Genomic DNA, 25,011 nt, shown 5'->3' on the forward strand with positions numbered 1-25,011 from the left:
GTAGGATCAACCCTCCTAAGCAGTCTATGTGAGCATTTAGATCATAGAAGGAATAAAATGATGCCTTGATATCTGCAAACCAAATCTTATTCCAGAAAAATACTTGTGTTTTTTAATATGTAAATGAGCTGTTAAAGGGGTTGTCCAGCCATAGTGTATAATTTTTGCAGTCATTCTAAATGAATGAAGACTTGTGAACCTTCACATTGCACATGCGGGTTGTGAGGATTCTCTGTTGCCAGCGGCAAAATGTCTGCAATTATGTGATTTTGCATGCATGCGATCACATGCCAACTAGATGTGCATAGCCTAGTATAATACAAGTTTATTGAGAGAGGTTAGACATGTCTAGTTGGAATGTGGCCGGACATATGCAAATCACATACGGTACTTGTGGCCACATGAGCGCCTGGTCTCGACACCAGCATCAGAGAAGTGTGCTCAATGTGAGGATTCACAAGTCATAGGGTGACTGCAGACTTGTACCGTATGGCCAGACAACCCCTTTAAGATCCATGGGATAGACATAGATGTCCATGAGAATCTGGCTAAATTACATTTTAAATGAATGGTGGCAGTACCAGTGTAAGACATGTTGATCGGGAGAGCAGACTGTCAGCCATTACATGTCTCTGGAGATTCTCAGGGAGATCTATGACTAGCCCATAGATGTTAACAGCTTATTTGCATACAATATTAAAGGTACCTTCACACTAAATGACGCTGCAGCGATATCGACAACGATGCCAATCGCTGCAGCATCGCTGTTTGGTCGCTGGAGAGCTGTTACACAGACAGCTCTCCAGCGCCCAACGATGCCGAAGTCCCCGGGTAACCAGGGTAAACATCGGGTTGCTAAGCGCAGGGCCGCGCTTAGTAACCCGATGTTTACCCTGGTTACCAGTGTAAATGTAAAAAAACAAACACTACATACTTACATTCGCGTCCCCCGGCGTCCGCTTCCCTGCACTGTGTAAGCGCCGGCAGTACAGAGCACAGCGGTGACGTCACCGCTGTGCTTTGCCTTACCGCCGGCACTGACACAGTCAGTGCAGGAAGCTCTGAGCAGCAGCGCGGACGCCGGGGGACGTGACAGACATCAGAGGGTGAGTATGTAGTGTTTTTTTTTTACTTTTACAATGGTAACCAGGGTAAATATCGGGTTACTAAGCGCGTCCCTGCGCTTAGTAACCCGATATTTTCCCTGGTTACCATTGTAAAACATTGCTGGCATCGTTGCTTTTGCTGTCAAACACGACGATACACGCCGATCTGACGACCAAATAAAGTTCTGAACTTTCAGCAACGACCAGCGATATCACAGCGGGATCCAGATCACTGCTGCGTGTCAAACACAACGATATCGCTATCCAGGACGCTGCAACGTCACGGATCGCTATCGTTATCGCTGCAAAGTCGTTTAGTGTGGAGGTACCTTAAGAAAAATGTGAATATCTCTGGAAAAAGATATCCGACTGCAGATATCAAGGTATCGTGTTATTAAACTTTAGGAAAGTTGAGCCAACTGACAGATTCCCTTTAATTGCTGGAGGAACCAAGCAGACGCGTGGATTCCTGTCATATGTAAGACTACAAAGAAGAAAAGTAGATTCTATATTTTAAATGCTAAAATTTGGTCTACACTGCGATTTGATGCCTTGTTTAAAGCTCAATTATATATAGAGAAGAATGTGACACTTTTCAGTACAGGGAGATAATTAATATGTTTTATAATAACTCTGTAATTGTTCATTTGGTTCCTTTTTGGATGCATAATAGGATGCAGATTCAACCCACATACAGAGTTTTCATCTAAAATGCCTGACATGTGAATAGAATTCTTGCTCCTTTCCTGTTGCTATCAGATTTTGTACAATGACTTTTTTATATGGCTGCAATTATAGTCATAAAAAACCATGCAGTAATTCTAGAGCCCCACAGTTCATGGGGTTAGAGAATACATGTGTGACTATAGACTTTAAAGGCAATATATCATCTATTTTTTTTCTAATTGAAACCAGAAAGTGAGACAATCTTTTTTTCTATGACATTTTACTTTCTGATTGTAGAAGTTAATAAATATGTTTTCTCTATGTAAATTGGCCTAATTATAGCATTCGGAGATATTCTGTAAAGCAGCCGCATTGGTCATAAGAGCCTATAGTCTGGAGGTGATTCATTGATTCTGTGGGAGAGGATTGTGGGCATGCTCTATGACCTGTGCAGAGGTCACTGTGCAGTGATGAGGGGCTGGGTTCTTTACTTATTGTAAATGGTGAATCCTCTGTATCCATGTGTGGATGATAATGAGACAACTACTGAAACGGGTTAGCTATACTTAGCTATAGAAAAGGAAGTCACTTTGAGCAATACCTTCCGATACTTTAAAAGTATCGGCATTGGATAGTATCGGCCGATACCCGAAAAATATCGGATATCGCCGATACCGATACCCGATACCAATACAAGTCAATGGGACACAAGTATCGGAAGCTATCCTGGATGGTTCCCAGGGTCTGAAGGAGAGGAAACTCTCCTTCAGGCCCTGGGATCCATATTCATGTAAAAAATAAAGAATTAAAATAAAAAATATGGATATACTCACCCGTCCGGCGGCCCCTGGACCTTACCGATGTAACCGGCGGCCTCCGTTCCTAAGAATGAGGAGTTTAGGACCTTCGATGACGTCGCAGCTTGTGATTGGTCGCGTGACCGCTCATGTGACCGCTCACGCGACCAATCACAAGCCGCGACGTCATCGCAGGTCCTAAACTCTTCATTCTTAGGAATGGAGGCTGCCGGTTACATCGGTAAGGTCCAAGGGCCGCCGGACGGGTGAGTATATCCATATTTTTTATTTTAATTCTTTATTTTTTACATGAATATGGATCCCAGGGCCTGAAGGAGAGTCTCCTCTCCTCCAGACCCTGGGAACCATACACTGGGAACTTCCGATTCCGATTTCCGATATCACAAAAATATCGGAACTCGGTATCGGAATTCCAATACCACAAGTATCGGCCGATACCCGATACTTGCGGTATCGGAATGCTCAACATGTGTCAGCCTATTATGAGCTTTACTAGCAAGAATGTAAACTGCAAAATTTCAGGTTTTTTTTAAATTTTACTAGCAATTGAAAAAAACAAGAAATAAGAAGTTTTCTGATGACACATTTTATATAAGGAAATGTCATAAAGCTGGAAGCTGGCATTTAACAACTTTCATGAATAAGTGGGTCCTGGTCAGTTTCAATTTTCAATAAAAAAAAGATTGCTCACTGATTTATTTTTACAATATCAGCCATCTGTATTCTGACACCTTCTATCTTAGCCAGCATTTATTTTTAACTGCAATTTGCTCTACTGTGCTATTTTGTGGGATCAAACCAGATGCTTGTGTTATGCATCAATAGACCTTGAGCACCAATGATTCTCCAGCTGCTCCATCAGTTTTACTTCCTCTGACCATTTTTGGTGGCTAGTAAACAATGGGTACCAACACTGCCGGACACAGACAGAAAAGGATCCCTGTGCAAGAACAATATATAGGCCCTTGGTAGCCCAAGACATCCTGAAAATGCAAATTTGCACTTGCTTTGGGGGAAGAATTGGGCCCCCTTACTTCTTGAGCCCTGGTGGATCCTGGATGAAGGTATTTTTGACCATTCCTATTTACAAAACAATTCCAGTTCAGTTAAGTTTGATGGTCGCCGAGCATGGACAGCCCTCTTCAAATGATCCCACAGATGTTCAATGATATTCAGGTCTGGGGACTGGGATGGCCATTCCAGAACAGTGTAATTGTTCCTTTGCATGAATGTCTGAGTAGATTTGGAGCGGTGTTTTGGATCATTGTCTTGCTGAAAGATCCATCCCCTGCGTATCTTCAACTTTGTCATTGATTCATGAACATTATTGTCAAGAATCTGCTGATACTGAGAGGAATCCATGCATCCCTCAACTTTAACAAGATTCCCGGTGCTGGCATTGGCCACACAGCCCCAAAGCATGATGGAACCTCCACCAAATTTTACTGTGGGTAGCAAGTGTTTTTCTTGGAATGCTGTGGTTTTTTGCCGCCATGCATAACGCCTTTTTGTATGACCAAACAACTCAATCTTGGTTTCATCAGTCCACAGGACCTTCTTCCAAAAATAAATTGGCTTCTCCAAATGTGCTTTTGCATACCTCAGCCGACTCTGTTTGTGGCGTGCTTGCAGAAACGGCTTCTTTCGCATCACTCTCCCATACAACTTCTCCTTGTGCAAAGTGCGTTGTATAGTTGACTGATGCACAGTGACACCATCTGCAGCAAGTTGATGCTGCAGATCTCTGGAGGTGGTCTGAGGATTGTCCTTGACTGACCTCACTGTTGTGGATTCTGTTTGTGGGCTCCCTCTGGTGGTTACTGCTGGTACTGGGTGACTTTGGTGGGTTGCGGCCTTTGGTTTCCACCTGTCCATCAGAGGCTGGGTGTTTCCTATTTTACCTGGCCTTTCTGTCATTCCCTTGCCGGCTATCAATGTATTCAGATGTGCTCTGTTTGGTTCCTGCCTACCTGCTCCCAGATCTTTCAGGATAAGCTAAGTGCTGATTTTCAGTTGTTTGGTTTTTTGTCCAGCTTGCTTATTATGTCTCTATGCTAGCTGGTAGCTCTAGTGGACTGAGGTTCTCCCCATGTGCCATGAGTTGGCACATGGGTTCTTGTAATCTCAGGATGGTTTTTTTGATTAGGGTTTTTTGCTGACCGCTCAGACCCCTTTTGTATCGTTCTGCTTTCTAGTTTACAGCGGGCCTCAATTTGCTAAACCTATATATATCATCTCTATGTGTGTGCCTTCCTCTCATTTCACCGTCAATACATGTGGGGGGCAACTATACCTTTTGGGGTTCATCCCTCTGGAGGCAAGTGAGGTCTTTATTTTCTCTGCAGTACTAGTTAGCTCTTAGGCTGGTGCGTGGCGTCTAGAACCAACATAGGCACGCTCCCTGGCTATCTCTAGTTGCGTTTGTCAGGCGTAGGGCAGCGGTCAGCCCAGGTTCCATCACCCTAGAGCTCGTCCGTTATATATTTGTACCTTGCTTGTCCTGTGCTATCCCTAGCCATTGGGGATTCATGACACCTCACCATTCTTCTTCTCTGCCTTTCTGATGTTTTTCTTGGCCTGCCACTTCTGGCCTTAACAAGAACTGTACCTATGTTCTTCCATTTCCTTACTATGTTCCTCACAGTGGAAATTGACAGGTTAAATCTCTGAGACAGCTTTTTGTATCCTTCCCCTGAACAACTATGTTGAATAATCTTTGTTTTCAGATCATTTGACAGTTGTTTTGAGGAGCCCATGATGCCCTTACTTCTTGAGCCCTGGTGCTGCCGCATAGATTGCACCAATAATATGTCTGCACCTGTGTACCAAAACCACCTCACAAACCCTATTTTTGAGCAGCTCTGAGCAAGTCATCCGGTCATCAAATTTTGACCCTGGTCAAAGTTACTCAATAGTCCTAAGAATAAATAAATAAAAAACTGGAACAAACAATAATGCAGTAGGGTCTAATCCTGGTAGAAAGGAAGTAAAAATATAGGAAATTGATCAGTTGGTGAGGTTGTGTGGCCACAATTACGCAAAAATGCTTGAGTATGGCATCTGCAGACCCGCAAGTTAATGCAGGATGCAGAATTAGAGAAGAAATGGGGTTTCTCCTTTCCCAGAGACCTGACCTACTCCTATTCGCATGTTCTAATCCACTGACACAGCATGTATAAAGATACTCATGCCTCCCTCATAATTTAGACTTTGTTTCAACTTTTGGCCTTTTTTCTTTTTTCATTTTAAAAACATTTCACCATCTTATTTTTCTGATGACCTTCCACAATTTTCCCAACTATCCACCACTCTTTCTGTTGTAGTTAACTTCTCTCGCAAATTTCACTCAGTGTTTCCTCTCTCCCAATGATCACACACAAACAGGTTTGATTCCCTTTATTATATATACTGTAGTTTGCAGTTTATATGACACACCCCAAATTTTGGTGAGAACATTAGGAAAAAACATCTTTTAATAAAATGGCGGTGCTTCTTATAATATGTTCATCTTATTGCTTACCGGGGGTGGTGGCTGCGGTGAAGCGGGATCCCAGGGTCGCTGCTGGTGGATGCAGGAATGGGGCGATGCTGCAGACCTTAGACTGGAATGAAGGGGTGTTCGGAGATGCGATGCTGTGGGTGTTTGGTGGTGTGGGGGCTCCGCCGACATTTTGTGAAAGCTCAGAGCCCCTGCACTTCCGTCATTTACATTGTGGTGGACCCCAGAAAAATGGTGACCGGGGGCGGCACAACTGCAGATGGAGATCTCGGCACTGAGATCTGATCTCCCGAGAGGACACAGGAGAGGTTTTTTTCTCGTGACTCTTACCATGAAGGCTATAATTGTGCAGGTATCTCTGAATAGTAGAACAATGTTGCACAAGTCCAGAGTCTGCTAAATTTTTATGAAAGTCTTCTGCAGTCAAGCGAGAGTTCTGAGTTGCCTCTCTAACAAAACTTCAACTCTCATTGAAATTTTGCTTGGTTTTCCAGATCTTATCTTTACCTCCATTGTTCCTGTTAACCGCCATTTCTTAATTACAACTTGAAGTGAGGAAAGGGCAACTTGAAAATGCTTTGCTATATTTTTTACAGCCTTTTCCTGCTTTATGGGCCTCCAGCATTTTTAATTTCAGAGTACTAGGCAGCTGCTTAGAGGAACCCATGGCTGCTGCTTTTTGCCACTAGTTAGAGGAGGCTGGGTTTTCATAAAGCTGGGAAATTTGCATCACATGGCCTTTCCTAATGATGATAATGAACAAGCCATAGCTTGAACTGGTTAATTAAGGTCTGAAACGTTACTCAAAGAAGTTATCTGAGCAGTGAGCACACAAATCTCTAAGGGTGCCCAAACATTTGCATCGCCCCATTTTCCTTTTTGTAATTTTTAAAATTTACATAATTACAATATATATTTTTTATTTGCCTAAAATACAAAATAAATGTGTCAGCATTAGCTTTAGGCCTTTTAGAAATCATTTCATCTTCAACTTGCTTAACTATTCACAATAACAGTAATTTTGACCAGAGGTGCCAAAACGTTTACTTGCCACTATATATACTTTGCAGGTTGGACAGTAAATATACCTACATTCGTTGTAATTTGCAACGCTGTTAAATTCGAAACAGTTATCACTTATTTGGGTTGCTGAAGAAAGGGAGTGGCAGAACCTTTTTAGCATGAGGTCTATCTATGTGGAGCTTGATTTAGGCAATCTACCATTAAATGTTACTATAACTGTGTTCGCCCCTATTTCAGGTTCTCTTACCTCCCAATTAAGAGTAGTTTCCACAATTAGTTACTTATTTCACTTATTACACAGCCATAATTTCTTAGTACACTATTTGACCGTGCAACTCATCCCATCTGTCCTGTTCTTTTCAAAAGTTTGCACAGGAGTGTGTGCAATCCACATTAGTGGTGAAGACTCACAACTGGTGGCTACCTAAGATGAAGGTTTACTGCTCTACATAAGATATTTTCTTCCTACTAGACTATTTTTTTTAGAAAAAAAATATTGTTACAAAAATAATGTAGAGCACAAATAAGTTTTGCAAGAGGGTCATTAGTACATGTGGATTTTTCTAGATGTTTGTGGTTTCTTGCATCTTTTGGACATGCACAACTTAACAGATTTGCTTCAAGTGTGTATCTGTAAGTGATCTTGCTTGTTTATAAAGCAGAATTCCTTGGCGTCACCATGATATTTCAGATGGTAATAAAGAGAGTGCAGGACAACTTTATTCAGACATCAGTATACTCCATTATGAAGCAATACCCACATTGCCTGACATAATTTCAGACAAAATAAGCTTATATCAAGTATATTGATTAATAGTTCTAATTATTTTTAAGATCCATTGATGTATTTATTTTTTTTAATTAGCAAAACATTTTTAGAACAATTATAGTAAAGATTTCAATTACTAGACACCATGCTGTAATAGCATAGTATGATATCCATCATAGTTTAGGGCTTTTTTTAGGAGAACCTGTGAGCTCTCTGACATAATTGTTTTACTATATAATTGTATTTCTGTATTTGTGGAATAATTGTATTAAGTTGCGCCATTGATTTGTAATTACTACATAGTATGTATGAACTAATAGGTGTAGGAGTGACTCTATTAGTGCTGATTGTACAGAGCACCTTCATTGACAAGAATGGTAACACAAAGTTGTCAATGTATCATACCTTTCTGTGAGGAAAACCAGAGAAATAAAAGTTCTAAGAAACGATACCCCAAAATTGATATTTAATAAGAAACATAAGTATTTGCTAAAACAGACATGTCAGGAGTTGTTACTGACCCTCTTCAATGGGATCCTGCAGGCAATTTATGCTGCCCAAACCACAGACATCATGAATTGTAGCCTCACTGCATAGTTGCAGCCAGGTGTATTGTTCTCTGTAATGATCTTTCGCTTTCGATAAACCTACTTTGAATATATAGACTAGCCCAGCTGAGCCCCAGGCTGGCTTTTGTCACTGCCACTGCAGAAGATTGAGGGTCTCAAATTTGTGTGTGCACAGGGAGAGACTTGTCAATCGCGATTCCTGCTGCCTGGACTGGCTCCCTTTAAATGAGATGTATATCTCTATTTGAAAATTATGTTCCCTATATATTTAAAATGATTAATAGCAAGTTTCAACCATAAATAATTCAAGTGGTGCATACCAACAGAAATTTTTAAAGGTGTTTTCAGGGCTAGACATAAATTTCTGCAGGCTCTATGTGACTGCAGATTGCCAAATTATGACAGTGTACAATTTCAACACTATCATGATTCCCCTCTATTTCCAGAAGTCACATGGCGAATGCTTGAGCTGGCAATATAGGGGAACCCTGACAGGTTGGCATATTGCATACTGTCAAGATTCAGAAATCCGCACTTATATAGAGTGGCTGCAGAATTTTATATTCAATCCAAAAAAACTGTCACGGGGTTACTGCAACAGTGTGGAGCCAGAAGACCACAGCGTCTGATTGCTCCTACTCCGACACTGAGAAGAAGCACTTCTCCTTCATTTTAAATATGTTTATTTCTTCTGGCAGAACAGGGGTTAACCGGTCATGTTGGAAATCCCTGTGCTCACAGCTGAGCTCGGTTAGCAACTCCATTTCCCTTTATAATCTGGGCTCTGTTACTAATCCTCATCAGAGCTAGCTTTATTGCTGGCTAACAGAGGGAAATGAGTTGGCATGAGAAGGGGATTTGAAGGAGTTATTAGTGACTGTTGCTTGGTTTGTTTGTGTTGTAACTCTCCTCCTCTGTTTTGGTTTATTCCACTACCTTCACACCCCAATGCATTCCTCTGTTATATGTGAGTGAATATTTTGTATGCCTGAAATTTTCTGTTAACCCTTGTTTGTGTTGCCTTGTTTGTCGGGTTGGCGTACTACGGTTTACAGTAGCGCCCCTCTTCCCTGGGTGGGGGTACAGACGGAGGGCTAACTCAGGAGATAAGGCAAGGGTGGAGGCACCGGCATCTTCACAATCAGAAGTATCCCAGGGAGTAGGGCAAGCTAGGGCACCCCCTAGTATTAGGGACAGGGAAGGAGCCTCTGGTCCTGGGTCACCTGACTGCTGTGTCTTGACAAAACCCTATAAATCTCTGTGATAATATGAAAGCAGGAAACCTGTGTCTAATAGCGTAGAAGAACTCCATTCATGTTTCTTATGTCACCACCAGATCACATTTTCCATCATCAGTCTCTGCCAAAAATATGGCTGAAGAGATAGGAATTGAAAAGAGGAGGGAGAATTTTATAAAAGCAGAGAAAAGGAAGGAAAGGCTCCTGCTTCTTAGCAAGTAGTCAGCATCCAAGAATTGAGAAGAATGGACATTTTGTTCCTTGTGTGTGGGCACAAATCATTCCAAAGCAGAAATGAAGCATAAGAAAAGAATGAAAAATATTTGAATTTGTGAGCTCACTCAAAAAATACAGACATATCAGGCTCAAAATGCTATAATCCAATGCAGACTGCTACTCCTTGCTTAGAACTTTCACGTACTATAAACTGAACCATGTTTGCTTGGTCCTTTGGACTCATTTTTATGTTCTATTTTATCTGCAGGGAGAGAAGATTTCTTCAGGAATGCATGTAGATCTTCCTCCAGAGGTGAGTACATTACTTGCTTTTCCATTCACATCCTCCACGTGCAGAATTCAGGCAATACTGTGACAATGTAACATAGTTTTTTTTATAACACCAAGAACATTGTTCAGCTTGTGTCCAAGGATCTTGTAGGCCATAATCTTAAAGTGGTCTATAAGATAATGCCAGGGCATTGCTCCCTGCTCTTCCATAGGATTCACTGTATCGACCTACTGAAGACATAAAGACAGTTGAAAGTAAAGTTGAAAGAGAAAGAACTAGGAGACAACAGAGTGCAATAGGGTCTTATCCAATGTTAATGGTAGGGTAGGAAATGTGAGAACACTCACCTGGTGGGTTGCAACCAAGCAACATGAGATGGACATGTATTACAGCTGCTGCAGGACACAGGTCATGTAGGGACCCATAGAAAATGGAGAACAGGAAGTAGGTGTCATTCAATGCGCTGCTGAAGGAAGCTCAATGGTAAGGTGAAATCAATAGTATTTTATTGTAAAGGTTTACAGGTCATAGCGTTTCAAGGTCTCACACGACCTCTTCATCAGGACTTAAAAATAAGGCTAGGCTTTAGGTTTTTGTCCTGATGAAGAAGTCGCGTGAGACCTTGAAATGCGTTGACCTGTAAATCTTTACAATAAAATATTGTTGATTTCATTTTGCCATCGAGCTTCCTTCAGCAGTGCATTGAATGACACCTCCTTCCTGTTCTCCAGTGAAAGTAAAGTTGGCTCTCCTCCAGTACAGAGGCCAGAAACTCAGTTGACGATGTTGGGCATACTGGTACATCCGATGTTGGGTCTCCATGCATAATGCCAGGTCAGGAGCTGAGCATGCATTATACTCAGCAAAATCTGGATGCATTACACAGTCATTATCTGCCTCTAACAGCAGCAAGCAGAGCTGAACTCTGAATACTGTTGTTAATCCCTTAAATGATGCTGTCAACATCTTATAGCATCATTTACAGTGTACAGTATGATGAATTTACACGGCCTACGGAAAGCCCCCATGCCTGCTAAGACACTGCTCCACTGAAGACCAGTCTGTGGCTGTGCTTTTTAGGAGACCCTGACCTTTACTAAATACTGAAATACTGCCCTAACTAAGGTCACCAATGACCTATTAACCGCCAAGAGCAAGCGACACTACTCTGTCCTCCTCCTCCTGGACCTGTCCTCTGCCAGTGGACCATTCCCTATTACTACAGACCCTCTCATCCCTTGGCATCACAGACTTGGCCATATCCTGGATCTCATCATACCTAACAGACCGGACATTCAGCGTCTCCCACTCACACACCACCTCCTCACCTCGCCTCCTATCTGCCAGAGTCCCGCAAGGTTCAATTCTAGGGTCCGTGCTCTTCTCCATTTACACCTTTGGCCTGGGACAGCTCATAGAATCTCACAGTTTTCAGTATCATCTCTATGCTGCTGACAGGCAGATCTACATCTCTGGACCAGATATCACCACCCTACTAACCAGAATCCCTCAATGTCTGTCCGCTATTTCATCCTTCTTCTCCGCTAGATTTCTAAAACTTAACATGGACAAAACAGAATTCATTGTCTTTCCTGTTGTGAATTAGACTTTTTGGCTCCCTCTTGTGGTTACTAGTGATATGACTCTGGGATTGTCTTTCCTCAGTTTGGCACCCATCTGGGTCGTTAGTCCAGGGGTGTTGCTATATAAACTTCCTGGATCCTTAGTCCAGTGCCTGGCATCGTTGTAATCAGATCCTTTCTGTTTGCTCCTGTCTGCTGGTCCGGGTTCGTGCAAAATTAAGCTACGTCCTGCTTCTTTGTTTTTTGGTTATTTGCTTTGCTCTTATTTTTGTCCAGCTTGTACTAAATGTGATTCCTGACTTTGCTGGAAGCTCTAGGGGGGCTGGTGTTCTCCCCCCGGGCCGTTAGACGGTTCGGGGGTTCTTGAATATCCAGCGTGGATATTTTGATAGGGTTTTTGCTGACCATATAAGTCATCTTACTATATTCTGCTATTAGCTAGTGGGCCTCTCTTTGCTAAATACCTAGCTCATTCTTACGTTTGTCTTTTCCTCTTACCTCACCGTTATTATTTGTTGGGGGCTTGTATCCAACTTTTGGGGTCTTTTCTCTGGAGGCAAGAAAGGTCTTTCTTTTCCCTTCTAGGGTTAGTTAGTTCTCCGGCTGGCGCGAGACGTCTAGAACCAACGTAGGCACGTTCCCCGGCTGCTGCTATTTGTGGTGCTAGGATTAGATATATGGTCAGCTCAGTTACCACTGCCCTATGAGCTGGTTTTTTGTGTTTGCAGACTTAGTAATTATTTCTGAGACCCTCTGCCATTGGGGTCATAACAGTATGCCAGGCCTACATTGAATGTTTAATGCATTGCAGAAGTGGGATAATAAGAAAGGAAATTCTTTTTTTTTTTTTTTTTTTTTTCTTCCCTCTCTTCCTCCCCTTTACCTCTGAGTGGCTTGTGCTTGCTGCAGACATGAATGTCCAGACCTTGATTAGAAGTGTAGACCAGCTTGCTGCTCGTGTGCAGGGCATACAAGATTTTGTTACCAGTAGTCCAATGTCTGAACCTAAAATACCTATTCCTGAACTGTTCTCTGGAGACCGATTTAAGTTTAGGAATTTCAGGAATAATTGTAAATTGTTTCTATCTCTGAGACCCCGTTCATCTGGAGATTCAGCTCAGCAAGTTAAAATTGTTATCTCTTTTTTACGGGGCGACCCTCAGGATTGGGCTTTCTCGCTAGCGCCAGGAGATCCGGCATTGGCAAATATTGATGCGTTTTTTCTGGCGCTCGGATTGCTTTACGAGGAACCCAATCTTGAAGTTCAGGCAGAAAAAGCCTTGCTGGCTATTTCTCAGGGCCAGGATGAAGCTGAAGTGTATTGCCAAAAATTTCGGAAATGGTCCGTGCTTACTCAGTGGAATGAGTGTGCTCTGGCCGCAAATTTCAGAAATGGCCTTTCTGAAGCCATTAAGAATGTGATGGTGGGTTTCCCCATTCCTACAAGTCTGAATGATTCCATGGCGCTGGCTATTCAAATTGACCGGCGTTTGCGGGAGCGCAAAACCGCTAATCCTCTGGTGGTGTTGTCTGAACAAACACCTGATTTAATGCAATGTGATAGAATTCAGACTAGAAATGAGCGGAAAAATCATAGACGTCAGAATGGGTTGTGTTTTTACTGTGGTGATTCTACACATGTTATATCAGCATGCTCTAAACGCCTAACAAGGGTTGTTAGTCCTGTCGCCATTGGTAATTTGCAACCTAAATTTATTTTGTCTGTGACTTTAATTTGCTCATTGTCTTCTTACCCTGTTATGGCATTTGTGGATTCAGGTGCTGCCCTGAGTCTTGTGGATCTGTCATTTGCCAAGCGCTGTGGTTTTGTTCTTGAACCGTTGGTAAATCCTATTCCTCTTAGAGGTATTGATGCTATGCCATTGGCGGAAAATAAACCGCAGTTTTGGACGCAGGTAACCATGTGCATGACTCCTGAACATCGGGAGGTGATTCGTTTTCTTGTTCTGCATAAAATGCATGATTTGGTCGTTTTGGGTCTACCATGGTTACAGACCCACAATCCAGTCTTGGATTGGAAGGCAATGTCTGTGTCAAGTTGGGGCTGTCAGGGAATTCATGCTGATTCCCCGCCGGTGTCTATTGCTTCCTCTACTCCTTCGGAAGTTCCTGAGTATTTGTCTGATTATCAGGATGTATTCAGCGAGTCCAGGTCCAGTGCTCTGCCTCCTCATAGGGACTGTGACTGCGCCATAGATTTGATTCCAGGTAGTAAATTTCCTAAGGGAAGACTATTTAATCTGTCTGTACCTGAGCATGCCGCAATGCGTTCGTATATCAAGGAGTCTCTGGAGAAGGGGCATATCCGTCCATCCTCTTCCCCTCTTGGTGCGGGATTCTTTTTTTGGTCAAGAAGGACGGATCTTTGAGACCTTGTATTGACTATCGGCTTCTGAATAAAATCACTGTTAAATTTCAGTATCCTTTGCCTCTGTTGTCGGACTTGTTTGCCCGGATTAAAGGTGCCAAGTGGTTCACCAAGATAGATCTTCGTGGTGCGTACAACCTTGTGCGCATTAAGCAAGGAGATGAATGGAAGACAGCATTTAATACGCCCGAAGGTCATTTTGAGTACTTGGTGATGCCTTTTGGGCTCTCTAATGCTCCCTCAGTGTTTCAGTCCTTTATGCATGATATTTTCCGGAAGTATCTGGATAAATTTATGATTGTTTATCTGGATGATATTCTGGTTTTCTCTGAAGATTGGGACTCACATGTGGAGCAGGTCAGGATGGTGTTTCAGGTTTTGCGTGAGAATGCTTTGTTTGTTAAGGGCTCAAAGTGTCTCTTTGGAGTACAGAAGGTTCCCTTTTTGGGGTTTATTTTTTCCCCTTCTGCTGTGGAGATGGACCCAGTCAAGGTCCGAGCTATTCATGATTGGACTCAACCCACGTCAGTTAAGAGTCTTCAGAAGTTCTTGGGTTTTGCTAACTTCTACCGTCGTTTTATCACTAATTTTTCTAGCGTTGTTAAACCTTTGACGGATATGACCAAGAAAGGTTCTGATGTTGCTAACTGGGCTCCTGCAGCCGTGGAGGCGTTCCAAGAGTTGAAGCGCCGGTTTACTTCGGCGCCTGTTTTGTGCCAGCCTGATGTCTCACTTCCCTTTCAGGTCGAAGTGGATGCTTCTGAGATTGGGGCAGGGGCCGTTTTGTCGCAGAGAGGCCCTGGTTGCTCGGTAATGAGACCATGTGCTTTCTTCTCTAGGAAGTTTTCGCCTGCTGAGCGGAATTATGATGTTGGCAATCGGGAGTTGCTGGCCATGAAGTGGGCATTTGAGGAGTGGCGTCATTGGCTCGAGGGTGCTAAGCATCGTGTGGTGGTCTTGACGGATCACAAGAATTTGATGTATCTCGAGTCTGCTAAACGCCTGAATCCTAGACAGGCCCGCTGGTCATTGTTTTTCTCCCGTTTTGACTTTGTGGTCTCGTATTTACCAGGTTCAAAGAATGTGAAGGCTGATGCTCTTTCAAGGAGCTTTGTGCCTGACTCTCCTGGAGTCGCAGAACCAGTTGGTATTCTTAAAGAGGGAGTTATCTTGTCGGCCATTTCTCCTGATTTGCGACGTGTGTTGCAGAGATTTCAGGCTGGTAGACCTGACTCTTGTCCACCTGACAGACTGTTTGTTCCTGATAAGTGGACCAGCAGAGTCATTTCCGAGTTTCATTCCTCGGTGTTGGCAGGGCATCCGGGAATTTTTGGCACCAGAGATCTGGTGGCTAGGTCCTTTTGGTGGCCTTCCTTGTCACGGGATGTGCGGTCATTTGTGCAGTCCTGTGGGACTTGTGCTCGAGCTAAGCCTTGCTGTTCTCGTGCCAGCGGGTTGCTCTTGCCCTTGCCTGTCCCGAAGAGGCCTTGGACACACATTTCCATGGATTTCATTTCAGATCTCCCGGTGTCTCAGGGCATGTCTGTCATCTGGGTGGTATGTGATCGCTTTTCTAAAATGGTCCATTTGGTGCCTTTGCCTAAGCGGCCTTCCTCTTCCGATCTGGTTCCTGTGTTCTTTCAGAATGTGGTTCGTTTACACGGCATTCCTGAGAATATTGTGTCTGACAGAGGATCCCAGTTTGTTTCCAGGTTCTGGCGATCCTTTTGTGCTAGGATGGGCATTGATTTGTCGTTTTTGTCTGCCTTTCATCCTCAGACTAATGGACAAACGGAGCGAACTAATCAGACTCTGGAGGCTTATTTGAGGTGTTTTGTTTCGGCAGATCAGGATGATTGGGTGACCTTCTTGCCGTTGGCTGAGTTTGCCCTTAATAATCGGGCTAGTTCCGCTACTTTTGGTTTCGCCATTTTTCTGCAGCTCTGGTTTCCATCCTCGTTTTTCCTCGGGACATGTGGAGCCTTCTGACTGTCCTGGGGTAGATTCTGTGGTGGATAGGTTGCAGCAGATCTGGAATCATGTGGTGGACAACTTAAAGTTGTCACAGGAGAAGGCTCAGCGTTTTGCCAACCGCCGCCGCGGTGTGGGTCCCCGACTTCGTGTTGGGGATTTGGTATGGCTGTCTTCTCGATTTGTTCCTATGAAGGTCTCCTCTCCTAAATTTAAGCCTCGCTTCATCGGTCCTTACAAGATATTGGAAATCCTTAATGCTGTGTCCTTTCGCTTGGATCTTCCGGTGTCGTTTGCCATTCACAACGTGTTCCATAGGTCTTTGTTGCGGCGGTACGTTGTACCTGTGGTTCCTTCTGTTGAGCCTCCTGCTCCGGTGTTGGTTGAGGGCGAGTTGGAGTACGTGGTGGAGAAGATCTTGGATTCTCGTCTCTCCAGATGGAGGCTTCAGTATCTGGTCAAGTGGAAGGGCTATGGTCAGGAGGATAATTCCTGGGTGGTTGCTTCTGATGTGCATGCGGCCGATTTAGTTCGTGCCTTTCACGCTGCTCATCCTGATCGCCCTGGTGGTCTTGGTGAGGGTTCGGTGACCCCTCCTTAAGGGGGGGGTACTGTTGTGAATTAGACTTTTTGGCTCCCTCTTGTGGTTACTAGTGATATGACTCTGGGATTGTCTTTCCTCAGTTTGGCACCCACCTGGGTCGTTAGTCCAGGGGTGTTGCTATATAAACTTCCTGGATCCTTAGTCCAGTGCCTGGCATCGTTGTAATCAGATCCTTTCTGTTTGCTCCTGTCTGCTGGTCCGGGTTCGTGCAAAATTAAGCTAAGTCCTGCTTCTTTGTTTTTTGGTTATTTGCTTTGCTCTTATTTTTGTCCAGCTTGTACTAAATGTGATTCCTGACTTTGCTGGAAGCTCTAGGGGGCTGGTGTTCTCCCCCCGGGCCGTTAGACGGTTCGGGGGTTCTTGAATATCCAGCGTGGATATTTTGATAGGGTTTTTGCTGACCATATAAGTCATCTTACTATATTCTGCTATTAGCTAGTGGGCCTCTCTTTGCTAAATACCTAGCTCATTCTTACGTTTGTCTTTTCCTCTTACCTCACCATTATTATTTGTTGGGGGCTTGTATCCAACTTTTGGGGTCTTTTCTCTGGAGGCAAGAAAGGTCTTTCTTTTCCCTTCTAGGGTTAGTTAGTTCTCCGGCTGGCGCGAGACGTCTAGAACCAATGTAGGCACGTTCCCCGGCTGCTGCTATTTGTGGTGCTAGGATTAGATATATGGTCAGCTCAGTTACCACTGCCCTATGAGCTGGTTTTTTGTGTTTGCAGACTTAGTAATTATTTCTGAGACCCTCTGCCATTGGGGTCATAACACTTTCCCCATCTCACGCGACCCCCCCCTACAAACCTATTCATTACAGTAAACGGCAGCCCACTCTCCCCAGTCCCATAAGCTCACTGTCTCGGGGTAATCCTTGACACTGATGTCTCCTTGAAACCACATATCCAAGCCCTTTCCACTTCCTGCCACCTTCAACTCAAAAATATTTCACGGATCCGTACATTCCTAAACCAAGAATCTGCAAAAACCCTAGTCCATGCCCTCATCATCTCCCCCCTCGACTACTGTAACCTCCTGCTCTGTGGCCTTCCCTCTAACACTCTCGCACCCCTCCAATTTATTCTAAACTCTGCTGCCCGGCTAATCCAACTGTGCCCTTGCTATTCCCCACCCTCTCCCCTCTGTCAATCCCTTCACTGTCTTCCCATTACCCAGAGACTCCAGTACAAAACCCTAACCATGACATACAAAGCCATCCACAACCTGTCTCCTCCATACATCTGTGACCTCGTCTCCTGGTACTTTCCTGCACGCAACCTCCAATCCTCACAAGATCTCCTTCTCTACTCCCCTCTTATCTCCTCTTCCCACAATCGCATACAAGATTTCTCTCGCGCATCAACCCTACTCTGGAACTCTTTACCAAAACATATCAGACTCTCGCCTACCATCGAAACCTTCAAAAAGAACCTGAAGACCCACCTCTTCCGACAAGCCTACAACCTGCAGTAACCACCGATCGACCAAACTGTTGCACAACCAGCTCTACCCTCAACTACTGTATCCTCACCCGTCCCTTGTAGATTGTGAGCCCTCGCGGGCAGGGTCCTCGCTCCTCCTGTACCAGTTGTGACCTGTATTGTTTAAGACTATTGTGCTTGTCTTTATTATGTATACCCCTCCTCACATGTAAAGCGCCATGGAATAAATGGCCCTATAATAATAATTAATAATAATAGTATCACAAATATATAGTACAAGTGATCAGACTATCATAGTTTCATTGTTTTATAAGGTTAAAAGTAGACATAAGTCCATTGAGGTCAACCCATAACCCAGGTTCAAGTTCACTAAAGAGAATAAAAAAGAGGCAAAAGGAAAACATTTAATCACACACCTATAACCCCCATTAAAGTTAAAAAAAAGTAAAAAATAAACATATGTGGTATCTCGGCAACCATAAAAGTGCATTCTATCAACAAATTATCTAAAAGTAAATAACCCAATTGGTAAGCGCTGTAAAGAGAAAACAAATTTGAAATTCCATTGAATTGCGGTTTTTACAACAAAATGTTGACAAAAAATGTAATAAGAGGCAAATAAAACATCATATCTACCAAAAAATGGTATAGATAAAAATATCAGTTCGCCATAAAAAGAAACAAAGTTTCAGGTTTCAGAAAATGGTGGCACAAACAAGTTTTTTTAGATATTTTCTATTTTTTAACCATTTAAATAAAAAGAAAAAAATTAAACTTTAGTATCGCCGTAAGTGTTCTAACCTGGAGAATCATGGTGCTAAGTAGTTTTTACAGGCATAATGAATGCCACAACAACATAACTCACAAAACAATTTCAGATTTTTTTTTTCATTTCTGCAATTTCACAGCACTTTGAATTTTCCAACAGATTGAATAGTAAAATGAGTGATATAGTTCAAAACTAAAAAAATCAGGCCCTCATACAGCTATGAAAAAATAAAAAAGTTATGGCTCTAAGAAGAAGGGGAGAAGAAAAACAAAAGAGCAAAAATATAAAATTGACCTGTCAGGAAAGGGTTTAAAACAAATTGTCTGTGCTGAAATTACAATACATCTGTAAGACTTGTTAATGCTTCTGGTCTTCTTGAGCTGAAATTTGCACTGCAATGACACAAATTGTGCAACTCTGCAAATTAAACTACCGTATACATAAAAGAAGGCACAACACAAAGGTGGGACTCTGACCATTGCTGGTCATTTAATATTGCTCATTTTTTAATATAGAGGATCCTATTGTATGGATAGAGCCATTAATACACTGTGTGCACAATTATTAGGCAATTTGGTTAATAATAAAATTAATCATCAAAAATAAAACTGGAGTGCTGTCAGCCAATCCAAAAGGCGGATGAACCTGAATATTTAAAAAGTGAAAGTGAGATTTTGTCTTTCTTAAGAGAACATTGTGTGTGCAGAATTATTAGGCAGCTATTAGTGTGATGAATTATGCAACTAAATGGAAAGTGTAAATTTTCTCATTTCAGTTGTTTATTTTAATGTTAAGCGAGAATAATAGCAAAACAACTCAAAATATACAAAAATACATTTCTGAAATGTAAAAAAAAATATCAGTCCATGGAGTCTGTCAGTTTCTTATTAATCCCTAAAACTATTGAAAAATCAGCCTACAGATACTGTATTTCTTGGCCTAATCTTGACATTTTAACTTTTGTGTCTCACTCAGTGGTGGTCGGGTTTAATCCTGCCTCACGGTGACTCTGAACACTGAACACCTTGTACTTCTGGGCAGTCCAGGAGGGATGCAGTTCTGAAATATGACAGCACTGGAGGTTAATGGGTTCCTGATGGCTTCACATTTGATTCATCTTAAATCTTTGGGAGCTAAAGGGAACCTGTCACCTGAATTTGGCGGGACCTTTTTTCGGTCCGATGGGCGGTGTTTTCGGGTGTTTTATTCACCCCTTCCTTTCCCGCTGGCTGCACGCTGGCCACAATATTGGCTTGAAGTTGATTCGCTGTCCTCCGTAGAACATGCCGTAGAACTGCGGGAAAAGCATTAGTGCGCATGCGCCGGCGCACTATGTCCCGGAAGTATTTTGCTGTGTTCTGGGACATAGTGCACCGGTGCATGCGCACTAATGCTTTTCGGCTTTGCCCGCAGTTGGGCAAAGCATAATGCGCGTGCGCAAGGCAAGATTGCCTTGCGCAGGCGTGTTCTACGGAGGACAGCGAATCAACTTCAAGCCAATATTGCGGCCAGCGTGCAGCCAGCGGGATACAAAGGGGTGAATAAAACACCCGAAAACACCGCCCATCGGACCAAAAAAAGTTCCTGCCAAATTCAGGTGACAGGTTCCCTTTAATTGTGTTTTTTTTCTAAACATGTTTTTTTCCCACCCTGTTGACTATTCGCTACAAAACTTTTGATGGTTCTGTGATCATGTCCCCATATCTTAGCAATTTCAAGAGTGCTACATCCTCTGTAATGCTTATGCCAATTTTTTACTTTTCAGAGTCAGTTAAATCTTTTTTTGGCCCATTTTACCTGAGAAAAACAGCTGCCTAATAATTCTGCACACCTTGATAAAGGGCATTGATATCCTTAGGCCTCACCCTTCGTCATTATATAAATACACATCACGGCATTGCTTCATCCAATAAGCATTTAAGTTTGCACAGCGCAGATTTTGAAAATCTGCATAAAAATGATTTGGTCAAAATATTCACTTGCCTGGTAATTATACACACAGTGCAATGTTTAGTTTTCCCATAGTAAGCTCTACTTCTACTATGAGTGTATAGTACAATACAGATCACCCTTGGTAGACCTTTACCATTTGAACACAACAGAAAACTGCAGCATACACAACGTGACATGAAAATATTTTTACTAAAAGCAGCATCTTCCACCTTATGATTGAAAAGACTATTTGTAGAGTACAAAAAGTAATTATAAATTATTATTATTATTATTATTATTATTATTATTCAACCATTTAGTCCATGGCACTTAGGATGTGAAAAGGGGCATTTCTTGCAGTCAGCAGAATAGCTTTGTTGAATCTTTTCTATTTGCAGTTACAGTTAGTAAGCAAATAGGTAAAGTTAGAACATGAGCCAATACTTACAGTAGAATTTATTTCTGTGATTATTTTTGACGATTGTTCTTCTATTGATACAGTGTGCATCATGTGCATTCCAGCTTCCAGAACCTAATGTAAGTGTCCAGCTAACACTCACCCGACACTCACTGCATGGAAGTGAATTGAATAGGATTCAATAGGACTTCCCTTCTAGTCCCTTAAGTGACTTTTACTTTTAATACTTCAAGACAATTTTAGACTAAAAACATTTTTACGTGTTGGAACATGCTTTTCTACACGTAATGGATTGGACAACTGATAAATCTGGGCACACGAGTCTTTTAAGGTATACTGCCTAAAGCTTACGGCATATGTTCTGCCCATATTTGTGGTGTACTCTGTCTGTTAGAGCACATATGACCATGCTGGTGATCAATCTCAGTCATTTTTCTATTTATAAGAATCACTTCATCATATCATTTAACCAAAGACAAATGTAACCTTTAAGGGCCGATTCATCAAAGCTTTTACATCAGAAAACTGTTGTAAAAGCTATGAAAAGTTGCCATTTTTTGCACAACGAGAAGTTGCACAAAAATGTAGTGTCTTATGACGTTTTCGCCCCAGTTTGAATCAGCAACAAAAGAATGGGCAAAGCTGGGGTGGAGCTTGGGTGGGGCACGGCCACGGTTACCCTTGAAATACCTAAGGTCATGCAATGCCTGCACATGAGGAAAGAGTCATAGCGAATCAGAAAAACTATACTACATTTCTAATTGGAGGAGGAGTTTGCTAATATTATTATCATTACACCTACCACATATTGGGATAGGATCTTAGAGATGGGAACACATCTTTAAATTGATGCGGTCTATCTATCTGACCCTCTTAGATGCTTCCATGTTCTTTTCTGCAAAGATCTTCATGCGTATAGCTGAGTTAGTAAAAGGATATATTAACATTGGAAGCTGGGCCAAATAATACTGTGGTGGTCTGAACATTATTGCTCTAATGTTAAGGAAAACATTCTGCCTTCCATTGTGCTCTGTGCTTAAAAGTCCAGCAGCTGTGGATGATTTTTGAAATGATGGCCCAACATAACATGAATGGATTCATTACATGAGTATTTAGATGTCTGAGTTAAGATGGAAAAAATGTTAGAACAAAAGAAGCTGTGCTTTTCGTTTCCAGGTGCAAATCACCTCTGGGAGGGTCTATATGCCTAAACGTTTTATATACCTGTACTATAGAGAGGAGGGTATCCCTCTGAATGCTTTATGAGGATTAGGGTCATCTCCGGGTTATTCCGCCTGTAGGCTAGGGTGCGCCTTAAATCATCCAGACATCCCTATGAACGGAATAACACAGTTATTAATTATTGCAAGGCTACATTAGATCTCCAGAAAAGCCAGACAGCTTCTAATGCTACTACTGGAGCTGGATACATGCTTCATGTCTCGGCCTGTCCAATTCTGCTTGTTTTCTGCTTGTGTGAGTTTTAACAAAATGCAGATGATACCAGGCAGGAGAAAAGAAGGCAAATAGGCAGAGCAAGGAAAATGATGAAAGCTGATTAAAAAATAAGTAATAACATAATATAACCATTATGTGCGTCCAGTATTCAATACCCATTATGCTCACGATACACAACTGATATATTTTTCAGTCCTCTTTGTTAATGGCATTTGATTCCATTTTGCTTAGTTCCATTTGTTTTCTTTCATTAATAAACAATGGTGTTTAGTGTTACAAACTATGACTTAAAGGGAACCTTTCACCCCGTTTTTTGAAGATGAGCTAAAAATAGCGTTAAATAGGGGCAGAGCTGGGCGTTACATTAGTGTCTTTGTGTGCCTTTATTACCCACCTATGCTGCCGAAATACCTTTGTAAAGTCGCCGTTTTCTGCTGTCACTCACGCTTGTCTGGTCCTATGGGCGTGGTGACAGCGCTGTTTCTCCCCCAGAATCCTGCTCATCATTACGTTGGTGGCGTAGTGGTGTGCGCATGTCCAAAAGGCTAATCCACTGCCCAGGTGATGAAAAACAGTGCGATCTGCGCTATTCAGCCGTTTACCGGTGGGCGCGGCCATCTTTCCTGTGGCCGCGCGTGCGCAGATGGAGCGCTCTGCTGCCCGGGGCTTCAGGAAAATGGCCGCGGGATTCCATGCGTGCGCCCCACAGGAAAAGATGGCCGCGCCCACCAGTAAACGGCTGAATAGCGCAGATCGCGCTGTTTTTCATCACCTGGGCAGTGGATTAGCCTTTTGGACATGCGCACACCACTACGCCACCAACGTAATGATGAGCAGGATTCTGGGGGAGAAACAGCGCTGTCACCACGCCCATAGGACCAGACCAGCGTGAGTGACAGCAGAAAACGGCGACTTTACAAAGGTATTTCGGCAGCATAGGTGGGTAATAAAGGCACACAAAGACACTAATGTAACGCCCAGCTCTGCCCCTATTTAATGCTATTTTTAGCTCATCTTCAAAAAACGGGTTGACAGGTTCCCTTTAAGAAGAGAACCTTCCTTTAGGCATACGCTTCTTGAGAACTTGTCTTTTAGTGACCCCAATTTCACATTTTGTCTCATGAAGGAAAAAATCTAGAAGCACCCTGAGGGACTCTATAGTACCTAGGGTCATATAGTAGGTACATAACTTGTACTCTTGTGTTTTTAACAGGTTACAGTTGGACCACAAGGCCCCAGGGTAAGTTTACATAGTGGAAACATGTCTGATAATTGGAATATATCTCTTACTAAATATTAATGTGACTTACGTGCCTTGGTCCGACCAATATATTATTTGCTACCAGTGAGATGAGTAAGGCTAAGTTCCCATAATAAGTATTTGGTGCGTTATTGATGCTGCAGATTTTTCACACCTTTTCTGCACTAATAAGCTCATTTAGACTACTTGCGTTTTTTTGTGCAACTTGTGTTTTTTTATTGAGATCTTAGTAAGATTTTTTTCACATTTTTTTATCTATTTTGGTACGTCATGTATTAAATAAAACTTTTCTTTTAGAAACTTAGTTACTTAGCTTTGAAAAAACTTAATTGATAAAGTTATGTGCTGATAAATCAGCCATGACACAGAAAAGGGCTGGCTTAGCTATTGAAATGAATAAGTAAAAGGGAATTTTGGGATGACATTTTTGATTCTGACATATTTTTAAGTTTGTTGTGCAGTGATATTACATGTATACATTAACAATTTTCTTTTATAGTTATCTTTTACTGTACCAGTAACGTAATTCCATTCGAAGTCTATAACAGGATTTGCTAAATCTTGCATTTTTCTGTGTGGGAGACCTTACGTACAGTGGGTTCAAGAATACGAGCATATTTGGGATATATTAAAGTTCCATGTAACATGGTTTCCAAATATTTTAGTAATATTTTCCCATAAAGATATGTATACAGTTATATATTGAAGCAGAAATTTTATTCTTGTTATTTACACAAAAAACTGCTCTTTCTTTGTCAAATCATATACTCAATCTAAACTTTTTTTAGATTGACAACCAATTTGTTACATTGTACCTAACCTAGGGCCCCCAACAAGGCTTTAAGGGATATTCCAATCTGACACTATATGCTGTACATGTCTGATATGTAGGGGGTTACTGTTCTTGTTCTGGGACTTATACTTATGGTGCGACTATAAGTCCCCTGCTCATTTGACGAAAGAAAATAAACCAAGATGGCCATTCATAATA

At 42.2% G+C, this 25,011-nt stretch overlaps 1 protein-coding gene across 1 annotated transcript in view; it reads left to right on the forward strand.

Moving 5' to 3' along the window:
• The window catches only part of COL16A1 (collagen type XVI alpha 1 chain), a 280,075-nt gene that overhangs the window by 91,023 nt on the left and 164,041 nt on the right, over positions 1 to 25,011 (forward strand). The window contains exons 9-11 of the mRNA XM_077296052.1: positions 10,173 to 10,217; positions 21,385 to 21,420; positions 23,973 to 23,999. Of these exons, the coding sequence (XP_077152167.1) occupies positions 10,173 to 10,217; positions 21,385 to 21,420; positions 23,973 to 23,999 (108 nt within the window). The remainder of the gene's footprint in view (positions 1 to 10,172; positions 10,218 to 21,384; positions 21,421 to 23,972; positions 24,000 to 25,011) is intronic.

This window comes from Ranitomeya variabilis, chromosome 3, assembly GCF_051348905.1.
Source record: "Ranitomeya variabilis isolate aRanVar5 chromosome 3, aRanVar5.hap1, whole genome shotgun sequence".
Classification (NCBI taxonomy): Eukaryota; Metazoa; Chordata; class Amphibia; order Anura; family Dendrobatidae; genus Ranitomeya; species Ranitomeya variabilis.